Consider the following 24,286-nt stretch of genomic DNA (forward strand, 5'->3'; position numbering starts at 1 on the left):
TACATTTCCCTCATGTTCTTTTATCACCCTAACCTGTTGCACATCTTTCCCAGTTTGGTTCGTCTGTCTAGCCAATCGGTACAGGTCCTTTTCTCCCTCCTTAGTGTCCAACCTTTCATACAACTCACCATATGCCTTATCCTTAGCCTTCGCCACCTCTCTCTTTACCATATACCTCATTTCCTTGTACTTCAATCTACTTTCTTCATCTCTCTGACAACCCCACTTCTTCTTTGCCAACCTCTTTGTCTGTATAGTCTCCTGTACTTCCTCATTCCACCACCAGGTCTCCTTGTCCTCCTTCCTCTGTGCAGATGTCATAACAAACACCTTTCTAGCTGCCTCCCTTACCACCTCTGCTGTGGCTACCCAGCTATCTGGTAACACTTCAATGGCACCTACTGCCTGTCTTTTCTCTTCCCTGAACTCCACCTTAAAGTCATCCTTTTGCAGCTTCCATCATTTGCTCCCTGGAACTGCCCACACTCTCCTCTTCTTGATTGCCAATGACATCCTACAAACCATCATTCTATGCTGCCTAATTATGCTTTCTCCTGTCACTGCTTTGCAGTCTCCAATCTCCTTCAGACTGGCCCTCCTGTATAGGATATAATCCACCTGTATGCATCTTCCTCCACTCTTGTATGTCACTCTATGCTCCTCCCTCTTCTTAAAATACGTATTCACCACAGCCATGTCTATCCTTTTCACAAAATACATAACCATCAGACCTTCTGCATTCTTCTCCTTAACAGCATACTTACCCACCACCTCCTCATCCCCTCCATTCCCTTCACCAACATGCCCATTGAAATCCACTCCAATCACCACTCTCTCACCTTTGGGTACACTCTCCACTACTTCATCTAACCCGCTCCAAAATGTTTCTTTCTCATCCATCATACACTCAACTTATGGAGCATATGCAGTAACAACATTCATCATCTCCCTATCAATTTCCAGCTTCGTAAACATCACTCTATCCACCACTCTTTTCACCTCCAAATCATTCTTGACATACTGTTCTTTCAGGATAAACCCCATCCCATTTATCCTCCCATCCACACCATGGTAGAACAATTTGAACCTGCCTCCAATACACCTGGCCTTACTCCCCTTTCATCTGGTCTCTCACACGCACAATATATCAACCTTCCTTCTCTCCATCACCTAGGCCACCTAGCTGTAACTGCTTCCTAACTATAATATTATGAAACACAACATGCAGCATGCACAGTAAGTATTTTGGCACATGTGGTGGGGGTTATACATCAGATCACCACCAGTTGCATCCAGGTTGTGAAACTGTGACTTCAGCAGTGCAAAACATGCCCTAAGGATATTTCCATTTTGTGTTAAGGTACAGTTATACACATGGCCAGTTTGGTTATGTGGATTTCTAATTGGTGTTATGAGTTAGGGTTACAGATGACCTTTTGGGAAGTCAACCCTCACAAACTGTCACTACAGTCACATGTGTATCATATATGTGAGTCATGGACAATGCCTGAATGGCCTGCACACATACCGTAGATGATATCCTGTGTATTACAGATTACCTAGCAGTTGATGGAGTGATAGTCTTTGTGGTTCATGTACCTTCTTCCTTGTTCACCCAGTGGACCCATTTTTCAATGTAGATACACTATGGCTACCAGTTCCTCAAGGCAATGCACTTCTGCCCTGATGATGTCATTTCATCTGTCCAAGTGTGCTTCCTATCACCCATTTCAGACACTTCACCACCATCACCTCCAGCTTCCTCAACTACTCTTACCTCATTGCCCATATTTCTTTGCCATACAGAAGTACTGATTGCAACACTGTTTTGTAGACCTTATTTTTCAGCTTCTTTGCATTACTCTTGACACTTTGTGCCAGCTGACTGCAGACCCTTTGAATCTAGCTTTAACTGCTTCATTCTGTCTTCCCTTCTCCTCAGCCACTCCTCTCAGATAATTGAAGCTGTTAACTTGTTGCACTGTTTCCCTTCTGATTTCTCCCATTAGCTGCTATTACAACACTCTTACCTGGACTCATTTTTATCTCATGTAGCTTCAGTTTTCCATTCTATTCCCCAATCATTCACTGAGGTTCTTGTACAGAGTCTGACTATAATGCCACGTTACCTGCATACAGCAGCTTTGTTGATCTGTCCCTCTGACCTGTTTGATAATGTAGCCTGTGAAGATTGGGTAGAGATGGGTGAAGGCTGCCAGTCTAGCTAAATAGAATTTAGTACATAATTGTATTATTTGTAAATACTGTGAATGTTGAACTTAAAACAATGCGGCAACATTGCCATCTGCTGTAAAGAAAGCTAAGTCAAGCAATTCTTGTTGGTCCTTTGAAATTAAAATTATTTCATCACTGCCCTTGATGTTTTACAAGTCAGCTCCAGTCCAGCTGGATGAGGGATTCCTGCCTATTGTTTTAAGGCTAAAGTTAATGACCAGAATTTACATGTGGAATGTCCTTTATTGCTCTAAGTATAAAAGAAGGTAAATGCAGTTAATGCATAGCCTTGGGAACTCCAGGAAGAGTGAAAAAAGATGATATAATGTTTATCAGAACTGTAGTTTCACTTTAAACAGTGAGAACCAGAGATTATTAAGCATTTTAGTCTTGATATCCAACATACAACACTGCCTGCTCTCTTAAGTAAGTTATCTTAGAAGTGTGTTTTCTTGTAGAAATAGCTAGGACTATAAATATTAGACTAGGTGTTTTTCTGTTATGTCAGAGCTGTACTACTGAATTATTTTAAGTTTCTGTGTGATCTGTGAACTCTTGAACAGCACTGTGGTGTAGTAGTATGGTTTTGTGTGTTTAGTATTTAATATTAAATATTTTTAAACCCTTTTCAACTGTGGCTGGTTTATGTAGAGATAAATTAAGCTCTAGAGTACATTGCATGCTTATAAGTGATCTTGTACTAAGCCCTTCCAATAAGCTTTGATTGCTTAAGTTACACTACTATTGGATAATAATATTGCACATTAATAATTAGACACCCTTTTAAGGGCCGTTGGATAGCAGATAATTATTAGCTGGTGGTGGCAGTAATTACTGCTGTATAGTCTGGGTATAGGGGCACAGCTAGAGAATCTGTGTCAGCCTTTCCCAGGAGTGTCTGTAAAGTTGTATAAATACTTATCTCAAGGTGTGTGTGTGTGTGTGTGTGTGTGTGTGTGTGTGTGTGTGTGTGTGTGTGTGTGTGTGTGTGTGTGTGTCAGATACTTGGGCAGGGACACGAAGCACTGGTTGGACAGAGAGGGTACTGGAGGTTTTAGCTTGCCAGCTAGGCTGAGATCTGGACCCTGATGGAGGTAGAAGGGAACACGCATGGAAGTCACACTAGGAGCATAGGGCTCACTGAAGGAAATATGTATTCATCCAGTTAAGAACAAATGTATGAAGTGCGTTACCAGAAAAACTGTAAAGTAGTACAATGAATAAATCCAGCTGAACTAACAGCATATAGATTGATAAATGGGATTCATTTATTGATTTCAAAGTCATTACTGTGTCTTATAAGTAATACCTGTCTAGGAAATATTAATTAGTAAAACAGAATGAACTGTAGCATATCTGTGACGAGGACATTGCTTTTGGAGTCGCTGATGCTTATGTTTATTTATTTATGTATTCATTTTCACTGTAAGGTAGCTAAATCATCCATAACTCTTTCCTTCTTAGCTAATAATATTATGTTACACCAACACTTGTTTCTGTTATTACTTTTAAAACTGTTTAAAAACTAAATTGAGGACAGTTTTAACCTAAGCAAATTCTTATACTTATGTAACAATGACAGTGCATGAAAAATACACAACTATCCCAGACATCCATTGTTTATACTTCCCATAGGCAGGAGTATTTCTCTGAAGAGTTACTGTGAGTAATAGTATGACTTTTAAGATGAGCATCTGTCACGACTGTTCTCCTTACATCCTGAGTGCTTGAATACTGCGATAGAGCTAGATTAAATCCATTATACTACATTATGGGGCACATTATTAAAACATGATGAGGTAGTATTAATTTACAATTCTGTTTTCAAATATTCATGCAGTATCATGAAATTAACTACATATTTAACTTAATTACCTTCAGGGAATCTAGAACAGGCTTCACCTCCATCATTTCTTCCAAATGCCCAGAGCATTAAGGAAATACTAAAGTGGTATATCGGCTTCATCATCTGTAAGAAACAAAATGAAATTATTAAACTGATATTAATTTTGTCGGAGGGATTAAAGCATTAATGTAAATATTGTATTTATTCTGCATTGTTTGCTTCTGCGTTAATTTTCTGTAACATCTGGAAAGTCTTAACTTCATGAGTGTTGCTGCTGCTTACTGGTGCCTGTGTCATGACTGAAAAGGGTCTATTAACCGGCCCACTTGCCTGATAATCAAAACAAAACAAATAAATAGATATATAACTAAATAAAAATTAATAGTGAATTCCAAGATTCAACATTAAGCTAAATGTTAATCCCATATTTATAGTGTATAAAAAGAAAAATACTATCTTGGAAAGATTTCCTTTCGAGACTCCAAATATGTTTTATTCTAAAAAAGAAAAGGTTTTGGAAAAAAAATGTAATTACATTTGGCAAGTCTATAATGTTAATAGTTCTGTAATGATAAGTGAGCAATGTTTTTTTTGTCCGTTACGATTTTATAGTTAATTAAAATGAGGCAGGTGTATTCAGTGAAGCTATTCAATAGCTATTGAATACCCAGATCTGGAGTGCTTTGCTTACTCCAGCTGAAGCTTTCTTACTCAACATGCTGCATTCTGACTGAAAGTTATTCTGTACTTATGTTACTGGAGACTTTTTAAATGCAAGTGGCACTGAGTTTTATGGCGTTTAAATTGACAATTTCCTCACTAGGTGGTATAAAAGAGCCACAGCATTGCAACTGTTGTGATCTCAACTAAAACATTGAAGAAGTAGAATTATATGTACATGGAGGTATATTACACACACACACACACACACACACACACACACACACACACACACACACACACACACACACACACACACACAAATACTACATGACCGCTAATGCAAAACTGGGGGCAAGTGTGCTCTGTGTTGCCAAATGAATAACACAGCACCCAGATAAAGAAAAACAAACAAGTGTTTAATCTACCAAGGCCATCTCCAAAAACAACACAAACCAGGTTTCCCTACTAAAAATAGAAGCTTCAATGTTATGACATAAATCAGTTTATAAACTTCTTGGCAGGAAAACTTTAAAAATGTAAATAGATGCTATATCATTGATAACATTCATTTAGATCATGATTATAAAGCCAGATATGTATACAATACAATAAATAAATCAGCTCAAGCGAGTATAAATCGAGATTCCCTGTACATATACTGCCACCATGTGGCCCAAGAAATAAATGCATCCAGTAATCCAGTATGTATAGAATTCACCTACATTGGAATAAAAGCCTCACACGGTGCACTTTGAAGGAGGTGCATAAAAAGAAAAGGCTATCACTCTGTCAACTGTCAAGGTCTCTGTTTGCAAAAAGAATCATCTGTAATGTGTCCACAGGTAACCTGACAGTTTCCATGACTCCTACATATGACACATGTGACCTGTACCTCAGGCTTTCTAAGGGTGACACGGACATCTAGTGGCGGGTGCAGGATATGCTCTAGAACCTTGGCTCATGACTCCCAGGAGAAATACCAAGAATAGAATCAAGACGTAGAGTAAAATCACAGTTCACTCGCAATAGTCCACCAGCACAGGAGTGAACTCAGATAACACTGTTAAGACAAGCTGTTTAATCCAAGAACAAAGCTTTCAGGTTAAAACAACCCTTCATCAGTGCATAACACAATAAGACATCAGTCAGCATTATATAATAAACACACACAGCCTATCAATTATCCAATTAACAATTAACTAAAATCTTAAAGTAAAATCACTTATGCAGACACATTTGTTTGTATTTCAATATTGGTTTCAATGATGCTGTTTGATTTATACCAGGAAAAATATCAGCATTGATTCGTAATATCCATTCATATTCACTAATCTCTAATCTATTATTAACATCACCTCTTCTTACATTTTTAACTATTTTATATATGGCCCTAAAGGTAAAAATATGATCATCTCCGTATTCATTCCTATGTTTTGCTAATGAGTTGGTACTAAAAATTTTTCTTATATCTGACCTGTGTTCAATTATTCTGTCTTTAAGTTTTCTACTGGACTTTCCTATATAAAAGGCAGTGCATTTTCTGCAAGTAGCAAGATAAACTATATGTGTGGTGCTGCATGTTACAAAACATCTAAATTCATATTTTTTCTTTGTAACTGGATGGATGAACACGCTGTCCTTATTAATGACATCGCAACAACAGCAGCATGGTGATGTTAATAATAGATTAGAGATTAGTTAAAGAGGAGACTTAAACGAAAAGTATTACAACTCTACACAACTTTTATATCTATATCTATCCTTCTCTTTCTTTCTGTGTGTGTTTGTGTGTGTGTATCTCTATCTCTCTCTCTCTCTCTCTCTCTCTATATATATATATATATATATGGATCTAGTACTAATACGCGAATGTGCAAATCACCAAACCAGAAAACATGACACTCAGTTTACTGAAATATCCCTTTTACAAAAACACATATTACTGAAATCCAATTTACCAAAACTCAGCCAATCAGTTTTACGAGTGAGTTTCCCCTTAAATATTGCTTATGTACTATCTAACTTGTACTAGCGTACTACAAAACACAATGGCGGATATTTGCAGGCTAGTACCTGGTGTCCTAGGCCATGTGTATCAAATGGCTAAGTCTCAATGCGGAGGAGAAATATTAGTGATAGATGGCTATCTTTATCAATTACAGAAAAAGACAAAGATGAGAAAATACTGTAATTGTAAGTGTAAAGTTTCTGACAAATGTAAGGGCAGAGCAATCACAATATCTGTTACATCTGGAGAAGAACTAGTAAGGCCTGTAGATCACTTTCATTCAGGTGAACCTGAAGAAACTGAAAAATACAAGATTCGCCATGAACTGAAACAGAGAGCAGCATGTTCTAGAGATGCACCTTATGTAACTGTAGACGATGCTGTAGCATCTACTTCTCTATATTCTGCCGGTTATCTGAATAACAGAAGATTGCTATTGCAAGTTGTTAAACCAGTACAATCTAAGAGTAGAAATTCAACCTGTTCTGCAACAGTAAGTTTGTGTGATATTACTGTAGAAAATTTCCCATTGAAGGATGGTCTGTTTATGAAGAAAATGTTAACAGATAACACCAATCAAACAAAAGTGGTTGTTTTAACTACTAAGGCAAACTTGAAGGATTTAAATATTGTTAAAGATTTGGTTGATGGATGGGACTTACTTTACAAGAGGTGCAGAGTATAGACACAGCTGTACACAGTTCATTATGTGGGGAAAATATGGTGCGTATACTAAAAGTGTGCTGTTAGTCTTTTGCCATATGAGTAAGAAGTCATATCGAGCTTATAATTATATGTGGAGATGTATTTTCATATTTTTCACTGAATGTTCATTATCTTGTAATGCTTCATTCATACTGTGTGACTTTGAGCTTGCAGCTATACAAAGTATTAACTGCAATGTTAATGGTGTTGTATGTAAGGGATGTTTTTTCCATTTCAGAAGAAACATTTGGCGTAAGGTATAAGGTTTAGGTCTGGCATCTCTCTATAACTCAAATATGCACTTTCAGCTGTGTGTTAAAGAGTTCATAGGTTAGTACTAGGCTAACTGCCCTTGTGAGCCATTGTAAGCCTAGCCAACTATCCCTTGTGAGACTCAAACCCGGCACCTTGTGTTTATAAGGCAAACACCTTAAACATTAGGCCACTCTCCCATTAGTTAGCAACTTTGGCATTTTTGGACAATAAGCATATGTTAGAGACATTCAATTTCCTTAAAGATGAGTTTCCATTGGAAGGAAAGCCGTTGTTTACTGAATGGTATCTCTTGGGTAAGCCAAGAATGTTTAATACAAGGTCATCATGTTGTATAAGATTTCTTCCGCTCTTTCCTGTCAACTTTTGGAATATCAGTATTCTTAATGAGATGAATTTGCCATAAACCCAAAATACTGTAGAAGCATGGCACAGGAGGTTGAGATGCATAGCAGGGAAACACTTGTTTGATTTGTGCAGTATTTTGGTGGCTGTGGTTCAAAAACAGAATAGAACTGATGAAATTCGTCATCATATGTCTGCTGCTTGCCCGCCTTCTCCAAAAAAGAAATCAGTCATTTGTCAGCAAGAGTAGTTTCAAGTCATATTTCAGCATAAGGAAGAATACACACTGTTGCAGTATGTGAAGGCTATTCAGAATTTGCTTAAGATATAAATGGGAACTGTTTGTTTTCACTGTACATATTTCTTTTCTTTGTAGAATTTTGAGTTTCCAATAGTTGAATGGTGTGAGTTTTTAAATATATCCTTTAGTTTCCCCGTTTGGGATCACTTGTGTGTTGCTGCACTTGTCTGCCATTACATTTATTCGGTGATTTCATACCCGGTGAAGTGTATGTTTGTTAGTTTGACGTTTTGGTATAATGTGTATGTTGAAATCATGTTCAGTGATTTGCACATTCATGCATTAGTACTAGATCCATAGATATATAAAGTCTAGCTCTCTCTCTAGCTGTCTATCTATACATATAATTGGCATACGTGAACATCACTAGTAGACACCTTGTGGCTGTGTTCCACCTCTGCCTCCATGTTCCATCATAGCACTGATTAACTCCCCTGACCTGCCTGGATCCCTTACAATTCATTGAACATCCTCTGACTCAGTGAGTAGTGGTTCAGTACTGAGGCCAACCCTCAATAGCTCTATGTTCCTGTATTACAGCTCTAGCTCTACTTTTAGCATGCTTGATCATATCACTGGCTGTGTCTAATAGCCTTGCAAAAAGGGAAGGCATCACTGATCAGTATTAGCAAAAAACTACGGGCACTCATAAAATCGTCTAAGGCCAGCTTCGAGAGAAAAATTGCACAGGACACTAAGGATAATCACAAGGCTTTCTTTAGTTATGTTAGGAACCTGGGTGGGAATTCTCAGATATACTCAGAGTTAGTCCAAAATGACAAAAAATACACCAAACCCACAGACATTGCCAACATCCTAGCTGACAGGTTCAGCGCAACCTCCCCCCCCCCCCCGCTCCCCACCAAAAGGGCGAATATCTATCCCAGCAGAGTGCTGCCCCCCTGACATCTCAGATGCTCAGGTAAGAGCCGCCCTCTCCAAAGCAAAAAACACAGCATCAATGGGACCAGACGGTGTCCTGGGCTGCGTCCTACATGAACTTGTAGTCATGGCTGTGGATACTCACATCATCAGTCATCTACAATGGTAATTTTTGGCCTTTTCAGCTAAGCACTTTTCCGAGATCCCTGCCCCATGGAGACAGTGGGCCTATACAATTATCTTAATCTCAGCATCTCAGAATTTAGTTTTCACTGGACTGCTGGTTTAGCTCCCATACTATAGTGAAGTAAAAATAAATATAGCAGACACAATGCAACACAACATGAGATGTGTAGTTACAAGCTGATCTGACACTGGGCAAAAATTCATAGGCAGGCATTAATACTTAAAAATATTAATAATGATATCTATGAATATGAAGATGTAAGCAATATTTCTAAAATCTCCTGTATCCCTCCATATTAATAATACAACACCAGAATGAAAAAAAAAAACACTGATGGCAGGGATATGGAACAGCATTAGGACTGAATAGTTTCTTAATGTTACTTTAACCTACATAAGCTTCACAAGTCAGGCATATGTCAACAGCCTCAGAAAATGTTGCCGGATACCCAAGAAACAGAAGTAAAGGAGCACTGCAATAGTAACTGTTATACTTTCATTACAAATACAACTTTGCAAAGTGTAGAGAACACTCATTTTGATAGTAGAAAGTACTAAAATGATTCTCTAAGCAGTAGATGTGGAGAATCCAACATACCTTGACAGAAACTGTAAGACAGTTCTCCAAAAGGACGTAAATCCAGTAGTTCTAACAGTCATCAGCAGTAGTTTTGTTAGGTAGCACTTCGGAACCCAAGCAGTCTTACAAAGTACAATGGAAGTTCCATAGCCCCGGGTTCTGCTTATCTGGTGTAGATTAAGCTCTCTAGTTACATCAGATATGTAAATCAGGAGTCAGCTCATTATCATTCTTGAATCACTCAAGCTGCTCAAGATGCAGGGCAGGTAAGCAGGGTGTTGGGACCTATATGATGCCATGCACATGCCTGAGCAGTACTAGAGTGAGTAGTCAGAACTGTCCCAGTTAATGCCTTATACGTGCTCTCACTCTACTCCCACCATGTCAATAAACTCTGTAACTCCATCCCAGCTCACCTAAAGCACATAGATAAGAAAAAACAGTTTCAAAATAGCACTAAAAACCATCTAAGCCATAACTGGCTATGCTCTTACTAACCCACCCCCCCCGGCAAAACATAAGGACCTTCTAATCCTCCAATACCATTACTTTTTTTAAACACTTCCCCTTTTCTTTTACTACACTCTCACATACCTAAATTACATCCCATTTTTTTCTCACAGCTTACCCTTACTACCCACCCTACTACTTCTTCTCACTCCTATCTTCCTAGCTTTCTTCTCATATTCTTTCTCTCTCTCTCTCACAGACTTCAACAACATTAAAATTTCACATCCCTTGCTTGTTTACAACCCCAACCACCATTTTATTATTGCATCTGTTGTAGCTATACACAAGAAGAGTATTGTCTTATTTTCTACCTGTATGTCTGAACTGCATTGCAGAAAAAAGTATCAAAGCCTTATTATTTACTTTTATTTTTATTTGACATTTGTTTACCAGGAATGTCCAACTGAGCCAAAGCCCTTTTTCAGCACAGGCCCTAGGAGAAAGGCTCAGCAAGAATACAAAAATAGTATAGACTGGCAGCAATCTAAAGAGTACATACGTGCTACAATAAAGTGAAATACACAGTACAAACTTGCTTGAAGCAATTGAACAACTATTTACACTTTACAGCATGGGTACAGTGAAAGGATGCTGTGACCATGACATGTTGAGATTTGCTATGTAACAAAGCAGTTGCTAGAACAGTGGATCAATTATTTATACATTACCTAGTTAAAAGCATGCTTGAAGCAGTTGAAGAACACTTAACAATATACAACATAGGTACAATGTAGGTTTGCAGCAATAGTGCATTTGAGATTCACTAGGTTACATGTCAATTGCTGAGGCAGGTGACAAATTATTTACAGATTATTATATATACAATGAAGGTAGATGAGGTAGAAGGGATGTGAGAATAAGAGACAGAGAAGGAGGGAGGATGGATCCCTGGACTACATGAAAAGAAGCATAGCTCTCTGAGCATGTAGCCCAGGCCGGTATTACCCTGACCTTGAGTAGCATCTTACCCTCACCAAGAATGATGCCACAATATGAAGACAAGATGACCAATTTCAACAATTGGCTTAAGTATTGGTGTCATTCAAAGGGGAGCCAATGCCTGTCAGCCTGGGATGACATGCTCGACAAGCCACGATGCTTTGTTAGGGATGGCTTGCACCTGTCACCCCTGGGCTTTCGGATATTGGCAAAGGCTCTTGCTACCCCCATAGTGCCTTTTTTAGGCAAGGCTCAAAAGACAAACTCACCTCCATAGGTATCACAAGGGATAAGAAACTAAGAGTAATGCTACTCAACGTCGGAAGTCTAAACCTCAAGATGCACATACTCAAAACTCTCCTTAGCATGTAGAACATTGATATTTGTGCAGTAACAGAAACCTGGTTCAAGGCTCCCGAGAGCATCCCAGCACTACCAGGTTATACCTCATACCATGCTTTTCAGCCCCAAAACTTGGACTGAACCAGAAAAGGAGGGGGAGTATCAATATTCATCAAAGATACCCACACCTCCAGGTTGGTGGCACAGCACGAAGCATCAGAGACTGTCCATGTGCAACTAACAGTGGGTAAAACTGCCTTCCAGTTTATAGCCTGCTAGAAACCACCCTCTGAAACCCAGAAACCCCACTCAGCCTTCCTGAGAACACTGGAAAATATGAAGGTCTCTCCAAACACCATTATATTGGGCGACTTCAACTACCCAAACATAGACTGGGACCATTACTCTAGCTCCAACACCCTAGCCCAAAGGTTCCTAGAATTTATAAACTCAAATGCTATGGAACAACTTGTTACCACTCCCACAAGAGGGGAAAATATACTGGACATGATCATCACCAACATGGGGACTCTATGCTCCAGACCAGAAGTGTATTCCTCACTGGTAAGATCAGACCATAAACTAATCTCACTGGATATTCACATCCCGACCCCCCCCCTGCCCAGAAAAACCACAGTGAAAAACTTCTCTAAAGCAAATTTCACACTCCTCAAATCCGAGGTGGAATCCTTCAAAGCCCCTGGGCCTGTGGAAAATACAGCCCAGACTGCAGAATCCTTTATAAACGCATTCTATGAACACCTTCAGGAATGCATGGATCATGCAAATAAAACCAAGACCCAATCCTCCAAAGGCAGGCGTCCTGTCTTGTGGACCCCAGCCATAAACAAACTATACAATAGAAGGAGGAAGCTACTACATGATAGAGCAAAATCCCAAAAAGGGAAGGCATCACTGATCAGTATTAGCAAAAAACTACGGGCACTCATAAAATCGTCTAAGGCCAGCTTCGAGAGAAAAATTGCACAGGACACTAAGGATAATCACAAGGCTTTCTTTAGTTATGTTAGGAACCTGGGTGGGAATTCTCAGATATACTCAGAGTTAGTCCAAAATGACAAAAAATACACCAAACCCACAGACATTGCCAACATCCTAGCTGACAGGTTCAGCGCAACCTCCCCCCCCCGCTCCCCACCAAAAGGGCGAATATCTATCCCAGCAGAGTGCTGCCCCCCTGACATCTCAGATGCTCAGGTAAGAGCCGCCCTCTCCAAAGCAAAAAACACAGCATCAATGGGACCAGACGGTGTCCTGGGCTGCGTCCTACATGAACTCCAAGAAGAACTAAACCCAAACATAAAACTACTGTTCAATCTCAGCCTTACTACAGGATATGTACCCAAAGAGTGGCGTACAGCAACAGTGGTCCCTCTCCACAAATGTGGTGCCTCATCGGATCCTGGAAACTATCGCCCCATAAGCCTGACTAGCTTGGTCTGCAAAGCTATGGAAAGGATCATCATGGACCTCATAAATAAAGATGTTGGGGACCTACAGACACTGGATCCTACCCAGTTCGGCTTTGTTTAGGGCAGATCCTGCCTCTTAAACCTAGCCGATTTCTTTGAAACAGTCACCAAGGCCATTGACGAGGGGAAGGTGGTCCACACAGCCTACCTGGACCTCGCAAAAGCCTTCGATACAATACCCCACTCGGGCATTATAGATAAGCTCACCAGCTTAAATATAAACCCCTATGTCACTAGATGGGTTGCAAACTGGCTCAAGGACAGAACCCACATGGTTAGAATTGCTGGAGCCATGTTAGACTCCAAACCAGTTACAAGTGGCATCCCACAAGGCTCAGTCCTGGGACCTCTCTTGTTCGGTATATATTTCTCGGAGGTACAGGCAGACACAGAAGGACTGTGGCTGACCAAGTTTGCAGATGACTGCAAACTGGGCACCATAATCGACTCTCTAGCTGACACAAGCATCCTCCAAAAGGGTCTCATAGAACCAAACAACTGGTGCCAGAGCTATGGCCTCAAGCTAAATGCCAAAAAGTGTATAGTCATCCCCTTTGGCAAAAACAAAGTGCCCACAAATTACCACATAGGTGGTAATCCATTAAGTACAGAAGAAGTAATTAGGGACCTGGGGACCCAAGTTGATAGCAGTCTCTCATTTGACAACCACGTGGCCAAAGTGGTTAGAAAAACATTTTATATAGCCCACCTAATCATGAAGGGATTCACATCTAGATCAGGGGAGGTCATCATGCCTCTTTACTCATCCCTCATCAGGCCCATAATTGAGTACAATGCCCCTACCTTACCAGACACCTGCAGCAACTGGAAAGATCCCAAAAGTACCTCACCAAGAGGATCAAAGGGCTCAAACAGATGCCATATGCTGCCTGGTTAAAGAAACTCCAGCTCTACTCAGTGGCATACCGCCTGCTCAGAGGCGATCTGTGCCTGACGTATAAAGCCATGTCCAACCCGGAATTAATGGACATGCTGCACCTCAGAAAATCCAAATCCCATCGAGCTACGTGCTCAAGAGACTTGAACCTCAGCATGGAAATAAATAGGACATGCTGGAGGAACAGATTCATAACCCAGAGGCTCCCTTCACTCTGGAAGAAAGTCCCAGTCCGGGTTAGGCAGAGTCCCTCATTGACTCTCTTCAAGAGGAATCTTGATGAGTGGATGGGAGATCATAGGTTTACCCCGGCTATCACTTCTGTGTCACTGTTAGACAGAGGCACAGTATACTAACCTCAAAAAAGGGCATAGCAAAATTAATTTAAAATGGGTGGCGAAAGCCAAACACACTCTGGCTAGGCTTATAAATGCCCTAGGGCAGATAGCCTAGTATGAACCTATGAACTTATAAACCTATGTTATGAACTAGCCTGTCTCAATGAAATTATAAAATTAATCCTATATACAGTTAGTATGAATGTATCAAATGTATGTACCACATTAATCTTTTATACAACCTCTGTACTTTTTGGCACTTTTCTCCTCGGGCCTCCACAGGGTATATCCAGTTCAAACTATCCGGTAACTCACTGGCAGTTGTGCATGTTTAATTAAATTTTATCACTCCTGCTAATGGGAAGTGCACTTACACAGGGTATGCCAGAGAGAATAGGCTTACTGATAAAGGCTTCATGAACATTTACCAACATGACATATAATCTTTTTACCCCTTTAGTAAAATATAGTTAGACGATAATCTGAGCTGAGTACAAAAGTGTCTATAAGCCATAGCAAGTGTATACAATGTAGACACACAGACAAAAAAATCAAAATTGTGTTACAAAGGAATCAAGATGGAGTAGTGCACATGAGAAACAAAAACAAAAAAAAACAAAAAAAAAAAACAAAAACACACTCGTCTTGCAGATATATGTTTGTTCTTGCATATGCTTCACTATCATGTCTTCTGCAAGGATCACATTCATCAAGATGTCTACTGTGAACGAAGAAACAACAAATGTGATGATGTGTTTATTGGTTTCTAAATTAAAACTGCGAGAGTTATAGCTGAGCATATGTGCTTTACTTTCACAACATCACTTTATGTCAATGTAGCAGTCAGTTAATCATATCAGTGTTTCATGTTAATGTCATGATTTCAGGGTTCATATCTAGAGAGCTTGAATTCTGTATGAAAGCAGATTTCCTTAATGTCAACATTTTAATGGTAGAAGGCCACAACATTGAAAAATCTTCACACTGATTCTGATTCTTTGTTTTTCTTTTTTTTTTTAGTTTCATTCTTTGCATGATCCATCTCATTGCACATCAGCGACTCTAGGCTATGACAATCACTGAATGATAGTTCACTTTCCAAAGCAAACACTCAAAAATGTATTGGCACTCACAAAGACTTAGCGATCAGTCACTCAAATGAGACTGGAGATGGTGTGCTTTAGTCAACAGTCTAGACAGCACTCACTGCATAAAATCCATCTGTCATAAAATTTTCTCTAGGCTCGATGTGTTAATGCAGTAATGTATGAAAAACATTACAAGCAGTGCAGGGTTTAAATCCAAATTAATTGTAGTTTTAATATAAAGGTCATAATAAAGTGGTATCCTGTATTTTTCTGTACTTGACCCTGAAATAAAATTGGCAGTTAAAAGATTACTTTATGTGAATGATATTACCAAGACTTGTTGTTCAAAAGCATGAAGCAGGTGTTACTGAATTATTAAAAGGTCAGTAGCACAGATTTCAACATATGGCTTCAGTAGCATAAGATATGCCATTACCCCAAAATGTATGTTACACTGATGTATTTGTGTAAAAAATGACGTGGTCTAAACTCTTTATGGGCCCTTCCTCAGTATGTGTTATAATAGAAATACATCCGTTTGTGAATGAATGCAAGAGGTCATCACACAAAGCCACTATTATAAATAATTCTTATCTCATCTCTGTACTACATTTCGCATGGAGCACTGTCAGTAAGCAAGGATGACTTAAAGTAAGGTCACTTCATGCACTGTTACAAGAGTGCAAAGACTTCTGCTATTGCCCTTGCAAATATGCTTGGCTTCCACAACTGTCAGTTAGTATGAAATGAATTACACAAATAAACGCAATGGAAACTTTTCCACAAGACTGTATATATGTCTCAAAATATTAATCCAACAGAGAAACACCTCAAAGCCTAACAGTTACATGGTTGTCAGAATTAGGTCTATGTCCAGTCATGTTCAAAGCTGAACACTTTGTATAGCACTGTAGGACTGTCAGTTGTTCTGTGACATTAATAATTAATGCCCAGAATAAAGAAGTTAATTTTACTTTTTTGTCATGGGTTTGATTAATGTTATCACTCATAATTTGTTAAAAGTTTATTAATTTTATGTGCCACCAAGGTATTATATACTACTTTAACTTTAACTAAGGTTAACACTGAATGACAACAACTTCATTGAGAATGTAATGTCATATTTGTTTGTGGCGATGTTCTACTTATGATTGCCATACACCATCCCAGGAAACATGGCCACATGTGCCAAAATATCTTTTAAAATGTAGAAGATATATTAGCATTCACCAGCATTTTATGGAGTGACGGTTGAGCACTTAGAAATACACTGATCACCACACATGGACATTTCTCACTTCCATGTTCACACCTAAAGTGGACATTGAAGAAAGCATATCCATATTTTGTTCTATTCCATTTCTATGCTTTGTGTCACACAAATGCAGTTGTCCAGCTTGCCTGTTATTGTGCACAAGCTGGTACATGTGAGATTTTAATTGGGTGCCAGTTCACTGCCATTTTTTCCTGATATCCTTGAGAAAACATGGCAGGTGATATTAGCAATAGTTCTCCATTTAGAGCTCAAAGGTGGTATCTGGGGGAGACCACATTTTTTGTTATACTCCTCGTAAAGCATTACAGCCCTAGGCTGTTGCAGGAAGACTATTCTGGGTCCCAGTACAAGGCTAAGGCTTGAAATAGCTTGTCCAAGGCTATCAACAGTATGACTGGCATTCCATGAATGATGAACAAGGTCATCACCTTTACAATGACATGAAAGGATGCAAGCAGGACCTCCTTTTCCGATGGAAGGAATGTTTCCAAACGAATAATCAGCGTCGGTTGTGTAAGTATTGTCGCCCATTACCAGCTTTTACAATATAATGGTCTGCCACACAAAAGAGTGTTCACAATTGTTTTTGTCTTTTTTTTCTCTTCTGTCTAGCTTCTGAAGAAATAGAATGGAACAAACAGGAAGATGCATCAGGAGAGACTTCAGTGCTTCAGAGAGACATGAGGTAAGTATGGCTCAAATATGAATGACAGCCATTTAATAAAAATTTCCATCAATACTAAGAACATCAATTACCACGGTGGTGCAGCGGTAGTGTTGTTGCCTCACAGCAAGAGGTTTCCCTGTTCGATTCTCAGCTAGAGAGCCTTCTGTGTGGAGTCTGCATGTCCTCCCCGCAGTCGAGTGGTGTTTGAAAGACATGCGTGAAGACTGGGCATTGGGCTGGCAACTCAGCACCATAAAAATCTGCTGCCAATCATTAGCGGACCGGAGTTCGACTTTGGTGACCCCTAACCAGGAATAGCCGAAAAGGCAAACAAGAACATCAGTCCATAGCCCATAATTGCCTGACACAGTCACAGATGAGTACACATTGTCTCTATATAACAAACATACATGTCTGTTTGAACAGCTCTTGCAACATTGCATTAGCCTATGTTTCATTCAGTCTAGTTGTGTGTGGGTTCAAATGCAAGTAGTACCAGCTTAATGTGTATTACCTAAAAGTGTATTACTCTGCAATTATGTTAATTATATTGTAACCATTTAACACAAACATTTTATGAGTTGGAGTGTATATATTATATATGCAGTAGTCACACAACTCCTGGCCTAATATGTATAATAGTGAAGAGATTACTTTGTATTTTAGCACACAGGTACAGCCTCACATTCATATGTAGATGTGATGAATTTTAAACTATTTGGCAATATGGATGGAATGTCATATATTAAAATGATATGTAATTTAACATATGTTGTCTCCACCCCACACTATTTATCTCTATTTTTTCATTAAATTGGCATTTGAACCATGATTTCTGCTGTAACATGAATGACCAGCATCACTTGGAGCTAGACCAGCAGCAGGGAATCAGACCAACATCCCACACAGGTGGCTGCAGAGACACCTCAGGCAGCAGAGACACTCAGAACTTCTGGGTCACAACCTGTCAGCATTACTTCCACAACTCCTGCACTACCTGCACCAACTGTGTACTCTAGCTCTGCCCCTGGGGCTGATGCACTGGTATCCACATTGAATATTGATAGCAGAGGTGGCAATCACATCAACCAACAAGAAATGACAAAGTTGATGGAAGATAGAATGGAGAGGAACCTCAATGCCTGCACTGATAGAATAGAAAAGTCCTATATCAAATAACCAAGTTGATGCCTCATCTGGCCCTGCCCAAGATATCTGGAACAGAAGACAGTAATGAGAGTTCAGAGGATGAGGACTAGGTACTCACCGTACTCATGCTAGACAAGGATGAACCTCTGAAGTCCCATAGCTGTCACTAACCATAATGTCCCCCAACGTTTTGTGTCCATCACCACCCCTGTCTGTCTTCTGTGTTCTGTATTTCTGCATTTGCTTCCTAAGTTACCCTACCTACCTACCTACTTAACCCTCTTTTTCCTAAGTACCTTTCCCAACATTTATCTGTTTCCAAAAAAGGAAAAGAAATCGGCATCTGTCTACAAAAATGAAAAAGAGAAAAATGTGCCCCATACATAGCTCTCCACTTTATTTATGTGCATGTACAAGACACTTGCTTTGGTTCAGTTGGCCATACAACATTATTAAGTTGTTGACACACACCCTTGATATGGTTCTTATCTAAAATATTCACATTACTCTTAGAAGTACACTGTTCACTTGGGAAGAATTGGATCGCTGTGGTGTTCTCCCACCACCATCCTGCACTTTCCTTTATTCTTCTCCTAGTGTCCTACCCTCTGCCTGCTTCACATTTACACCACTGCCCTATTCAACCCCTTTTCACACCTTACTCTGGTCAAAAAATAAATTCACATACTACACACGTTGCCAGAGATGGCCAAAAAAACAAACCCTCAATTTCAGTACTCATCATTTGCATGAAGTTTGGCATCGTGTAACAACGCTAAGTGTCAGTTACTGACAGTTCATGGCCTGTGATAAAATCTAAGATTTTGCCTTTCACAGCAGTGATATGGTTCTCATTGCACAACTGTGATTAGCTCTGCTTTCTGACAGAATGGATAACAGCACTTATGAGGAGATAGTTATTTTATATGTTTAACTGGCTACATGGTTTAATGTGCACCATATGGGATGTTCCGGTTCTCATTACTGAAATAAAGTCTGATGCATACATACTTCCTTGCTTCATACTTTTTTCATTGTCCATTTAAATATGTGAATTTTACTATCTGAAATGTATCTTGCTTTGTGGTGTGATCAAATAATTCTATTATCTAGAAAGTACAGGTATTTGAATCCAGTGGTATGCTACAAATTATTTAAATCTTTCTTTTTAATGGCATCCTCTCTTCTGAAGTACTGCAGAGATATGTTAGTCCAACACGGATATCCTGCATATCCCTTTATTTAATATACTGCTATCACACCCCTACTCATATCTTTTGACCTCTAAGTACAAGGCATCTGGACATAGCCAAAAGTAATGTGGATACAAAGGCACAAATACAGACACAGATTACAATTACTGCTACTATACACCTAGTAAATTGCTGTAATAAATGATAGAGCAGTAACATGCATTTTCTGAAGGATATGATGTCTGGTAAATAGATGTATGATATCATGTACTGACTTCAGTCCTGGCTTATTAGAGTTAAGATATCAGAAGTTTACCGTGATGCCATCTATTTATGACATAACCTAAAGGATTCTTACACTGAAATGCATTACCCTTCCAAAATGTGTACCAATGAAGTGGAACCTTTGGGCTCATATTTGCAGAGTAGTAGTAATGAGTACACAAGTATATGTTTGTCATGTATGTCTTGTAGTTATCTTGCACAATCTACACATATCATAATTTCTGCACAATGACACAAAAACTATATGAGAACTGCATACAATGATCTTGAGATGAACATTCGGGAATGGATGAGTGTCACTCCACTGGTTGTCAGCAGTGCTTACCGTCCATCATATAAATGGTCAATACAACTTAAACACACAAAGACATCATTCATGTTACAACAGTGTTCATGAATGAAGTAATGCATGAGTTACTGCAGTAGAATGTAGTGAATTGTGATCAACTCGTTGCTGCATTATCGGATTGTCAAACATATTATTATTTACCTAGATATGCAATGTACACTACAACTATCTGCTGCCTGAGACGTATTATAAGGCTTGCCCTGTGGCATCAGCTGTTGATGCAATTTTCTCTAGAGTGTGGTCTTAGGTACGTGTTTGAATCCAGCAAGGACTAACTAGTGTGAATGTGTATGACTTTAGTGCTAGGTAGGTCAGATAAATAATCCCATGTGTACACTTCCACTCAGTTGAAACATTTACACACAGAGAGTTCCCCCCAACAATATCAATATCTTTTAGCCAAGTCATCTGCTTTGCAACACAATGATCAGTCATCCCCTCAGATATATTCTGTCTCTCACTTGAAGTAAGTGGAGTGGCATGAAAAAATAGCACATAGTTGTCTAGAATGTGTACTTAGATAGGTCGGTGTTAGAATCTAGCAATAAGTAACTAATGTGAATGTGTCTGACTACAGTGGTAGGTAGGACTGACCTATCTAAATTATCTGATGTGTACACTTCCACTGGGCAGAAACATTTAAATAGGAAGAGTGCTTCCCCCAAAAGTATCAGTCCCTTTTAGCTTAATCCTCTACTTTGAAACACAATGTTGATCCCTTCAAATATGGTCTGTCTAACCCTTGTATTAAGACTTTTTCTGTGGCAATGACAGTTGATGCCATGTTCTCTTGACTGGGGACTTAGGCATGTGTTCAAATGTAGCAGGGAATAACTAGTGGGTGGAACTACAATATTAAATATGTGTGGTTTCCTGACAGGTCTTATTGTTCCCTCAGTGAATCTATTTAGAAAGGGAGAGGTCTCCTACAAATCTATCATCACGTTTAAAGCAAATATTTGCCTTGATACACAATGATAAAGTATTACCATTAAAATATATTGGTTCTCACAGCTGTGATAAGAATTTTCTTGCAGCAATAACAACTAATACATAACTCTCTAGAGTATAGACTTGGACAGGCAGTTGTTCAAATCTGGCAAAGTATAATTAATGGACGGTTTTCAACAGCAGTGGCAGACCGGAGAACAATAAGCTACAGAAGCCAATATGGTGGATTCACATTTGTGAAAACACTGACAAAGGGTTTTGATCATTCAAAATACATTTATGGGGATAATCCCTATCCTTGACATAATCCATTCAAGTGTGTGCTAACAATTGTAATATTGATCTCTTCTGTGGTATCAGCAGTTACTATGCAGTTTCCTAGATTGTAGACCCAGATAGGCAGAGGTTCAAATCTGGTAATGCAATTGTGGATGACCAGCGTGACAGACAAGACTGACTTAGCCAAGAGATGCTGACATAAAAAAAAATCACACTAATATGAACACTAACAGAGGTTAAGCATTTTGAGGCACATACTGTATTTTATGGGAGGCGTAAGAATTTCATATGACTGCTGCTATATTCCCTTCAAGTTTGTGCTTCATACTTCAGATACAGTTCTGTCTGTGGTGTCAGTCATTGACATGAACTATGAACACGTGTAGGCAGGTGTTCAAGTCTGTCAAGGTATAAATACTGATTGTGTATAACAGAAAGGTAACACTTAGGACTGGCATAATAGAAAGGTAGCACTTAGGACTGGCTTATCAAATAATATTGATGAATACAATTTTACGTACTGCATAGTTTTAGAATTGGAGAGAGAAAAGTGAAAGTGTGTAATCCCTTTAATGGAAGCCATATGCATTCAAACACAGTGCTCAGGTTATTCCTTCAAGCGTGTGTGTGCAGTCTGACAAGTGTGCTATAAATTTGTGGGTGCTGTGTTCAGTTAATGAATATGTGAAGGGGAGCTTGACCTAGATTGCATATTTTCTAATCCTGTGGTGTATGCCTTTTATTATTAATAATATTACAGTGGTTTATTCACCAAATATTGATGTATGTTATTTTACATAGTGGTCATAAAGTGTCATTAGACCTATATTATCATAGTTTGTTGCAGTTTTTAGATGAATAGCTGAAGTATATCCAGTAACTTTGCTTCTTCCTTATGAACATGCCCGGTCTTCTTCTCTTTCAGCTGTTCCCATTAGGGGTTGCCACAGCAGATCATCTGTTTCCATTTCTTCCTGTCCTCTGCATCTGACTCTGTCACACCAATCACCTGCATGTCCTCTCTCACCATGTCCATAAACCTCATCTTAGGCCTTCCTCTTTTCCTGTTACCTGGCAGCTCCATCCTTAGCATCCTTTTCCCAATATACCCAGCATCCCTCCTCAGCACATGTCCAAACCAATGCAATCTCACCTCTCTGACTTTGTCTCCAAACCATCCAACATGAGCTGACCCTCTGAGGATGCACAAGCCAGTGCATTTCTTCATGCCGGTTCCAAGCCCGGATAAATGGGGAGGGTTACATCAGGAAAGGCATCCGGTGTAAAACCTCTGCCAAATAACATATGCGGACAACAATACAGATTTCCTTATGAGCATGCCCAGTATAATGATGTATTTTGTTATGCACAATGCACATTAAGTAATCAGTGCTGTGGAATATTTTTTATAATTTTTGCTTTGTGGTTAAAACTTCTAAGAATTTTCCACTGGCAGTATGGCTCTGTCAGTGACTGTGAAATGGAGGTAGTGGCCAATACAGAGAGGACACATGTGGTATGAAACACAAGCAATTTCTACAGTTCACTTATTACCTAACGTTAAAGTTGCACCTATCTGTGAGGCATGTTACCTGTTGGGATCCAAGGCTTATGGATATGCTGCAACGTGTACAACTCGGGAACATATTGGCTTCTGACATGACAGTGTACTGCCTTCAGAGGTCTACTTTGTCAGACTGTAATAACTTATGTAAGTGTGGCAGCAGCAGGTATTACATACATAAGCCACATATACTTTGCTCTGCCATTTTTTAAAATACCATTACAGATAGTGAAAGCTCCTCTTATCCCATAGCGGTGTGTTCTCGCCATTGAAGTGTACTATTGTTTCATTTGTTTTAGTTCTTATTTATCCTACTTTTACTAGGCATTACCATACAGCAATAAGTATTCCAAAAGGTTTAGTATGCTTACAGATAGTGTATTGTTTGTTTCCTGCATTATTATTTGTTAAGCATATTTTCCAGTCTCGGCTCATTTAACAGATAGCTTGTAACCAATGAAGTGCTGCCTATATGGGCTATGTTGTTTCATCCTTATCTAGCAGTACTATTTGTGGGCTATTTCTTCAATTGCTGTTTATATTTTGTTTTCAAGTTTATCTAGCTTATTTATGTTCTGTAGGGTACAGTGTAGTGTTTTATTCCAATCTCAGATACTGTAATAGTATTACTGGATCTTCTGCAAGTATAGTTATCACTACAACTGTCCTGTGGCATGGTCCATGAAACAGATCATTTTGTATTTCTCATTGTACAGTACCTGTGAAACTGTTATATTACTCTATAACCACTGGCTATATTTAAATATTTTTACTTCACTGTTCTCAGCCACTCTTTAACAGGACTCGCTGTTTTTTTTTTTTAACCAAACTGCCCACTTCTTGTGCCTTCATTCTTCACCTCAAGAAAACTTCTTAAATAACCTGCTTTTCTACACTCCTAACAACTTTTTCATTTTGCCTTTTTTTCAGTCTGAATCAGC

The 24,286-nt window shown here is 39.1% G+C and overlaps 1 protein-coding gene across 1 annotated transcript in view; it reads right to left on the reverse strand.

Moving 5' to 3' along the window:
• The window catches only part of LOC122798666 (fucolectin-4-like), a 315,163-nt gene that overhangs the window by 183,651 nt on the left and 107,226 nt on the right, over positions 1 to 24,286 (reverse strand). The window contains exon 2 of the mRNA XM_044067753.1: positions 4,111 to 4,204. Coding sequence (XP_043923688.1) covers positions 4,111 to 4,204 — 94 coding nt within the window. The remainder of the gene's footprint in view (positions 1 to 4,110; positions 4,205 to 24,286) is intronic.

Source organism: Protopterus annectens, chromosome 3.part1 (assembly GCF_019279795.1).
Source record: "Protopterus annectens isolate FY-2018-M chromosome 3.part1, PAN1.0, whole genome shotgun sequence".
NCBI classification, from domain to species: Eukaryota; Metazoa; Chordata; order Ceratodontiformes; family Protopteridae; genus Protopterus; species Protopterus annectens.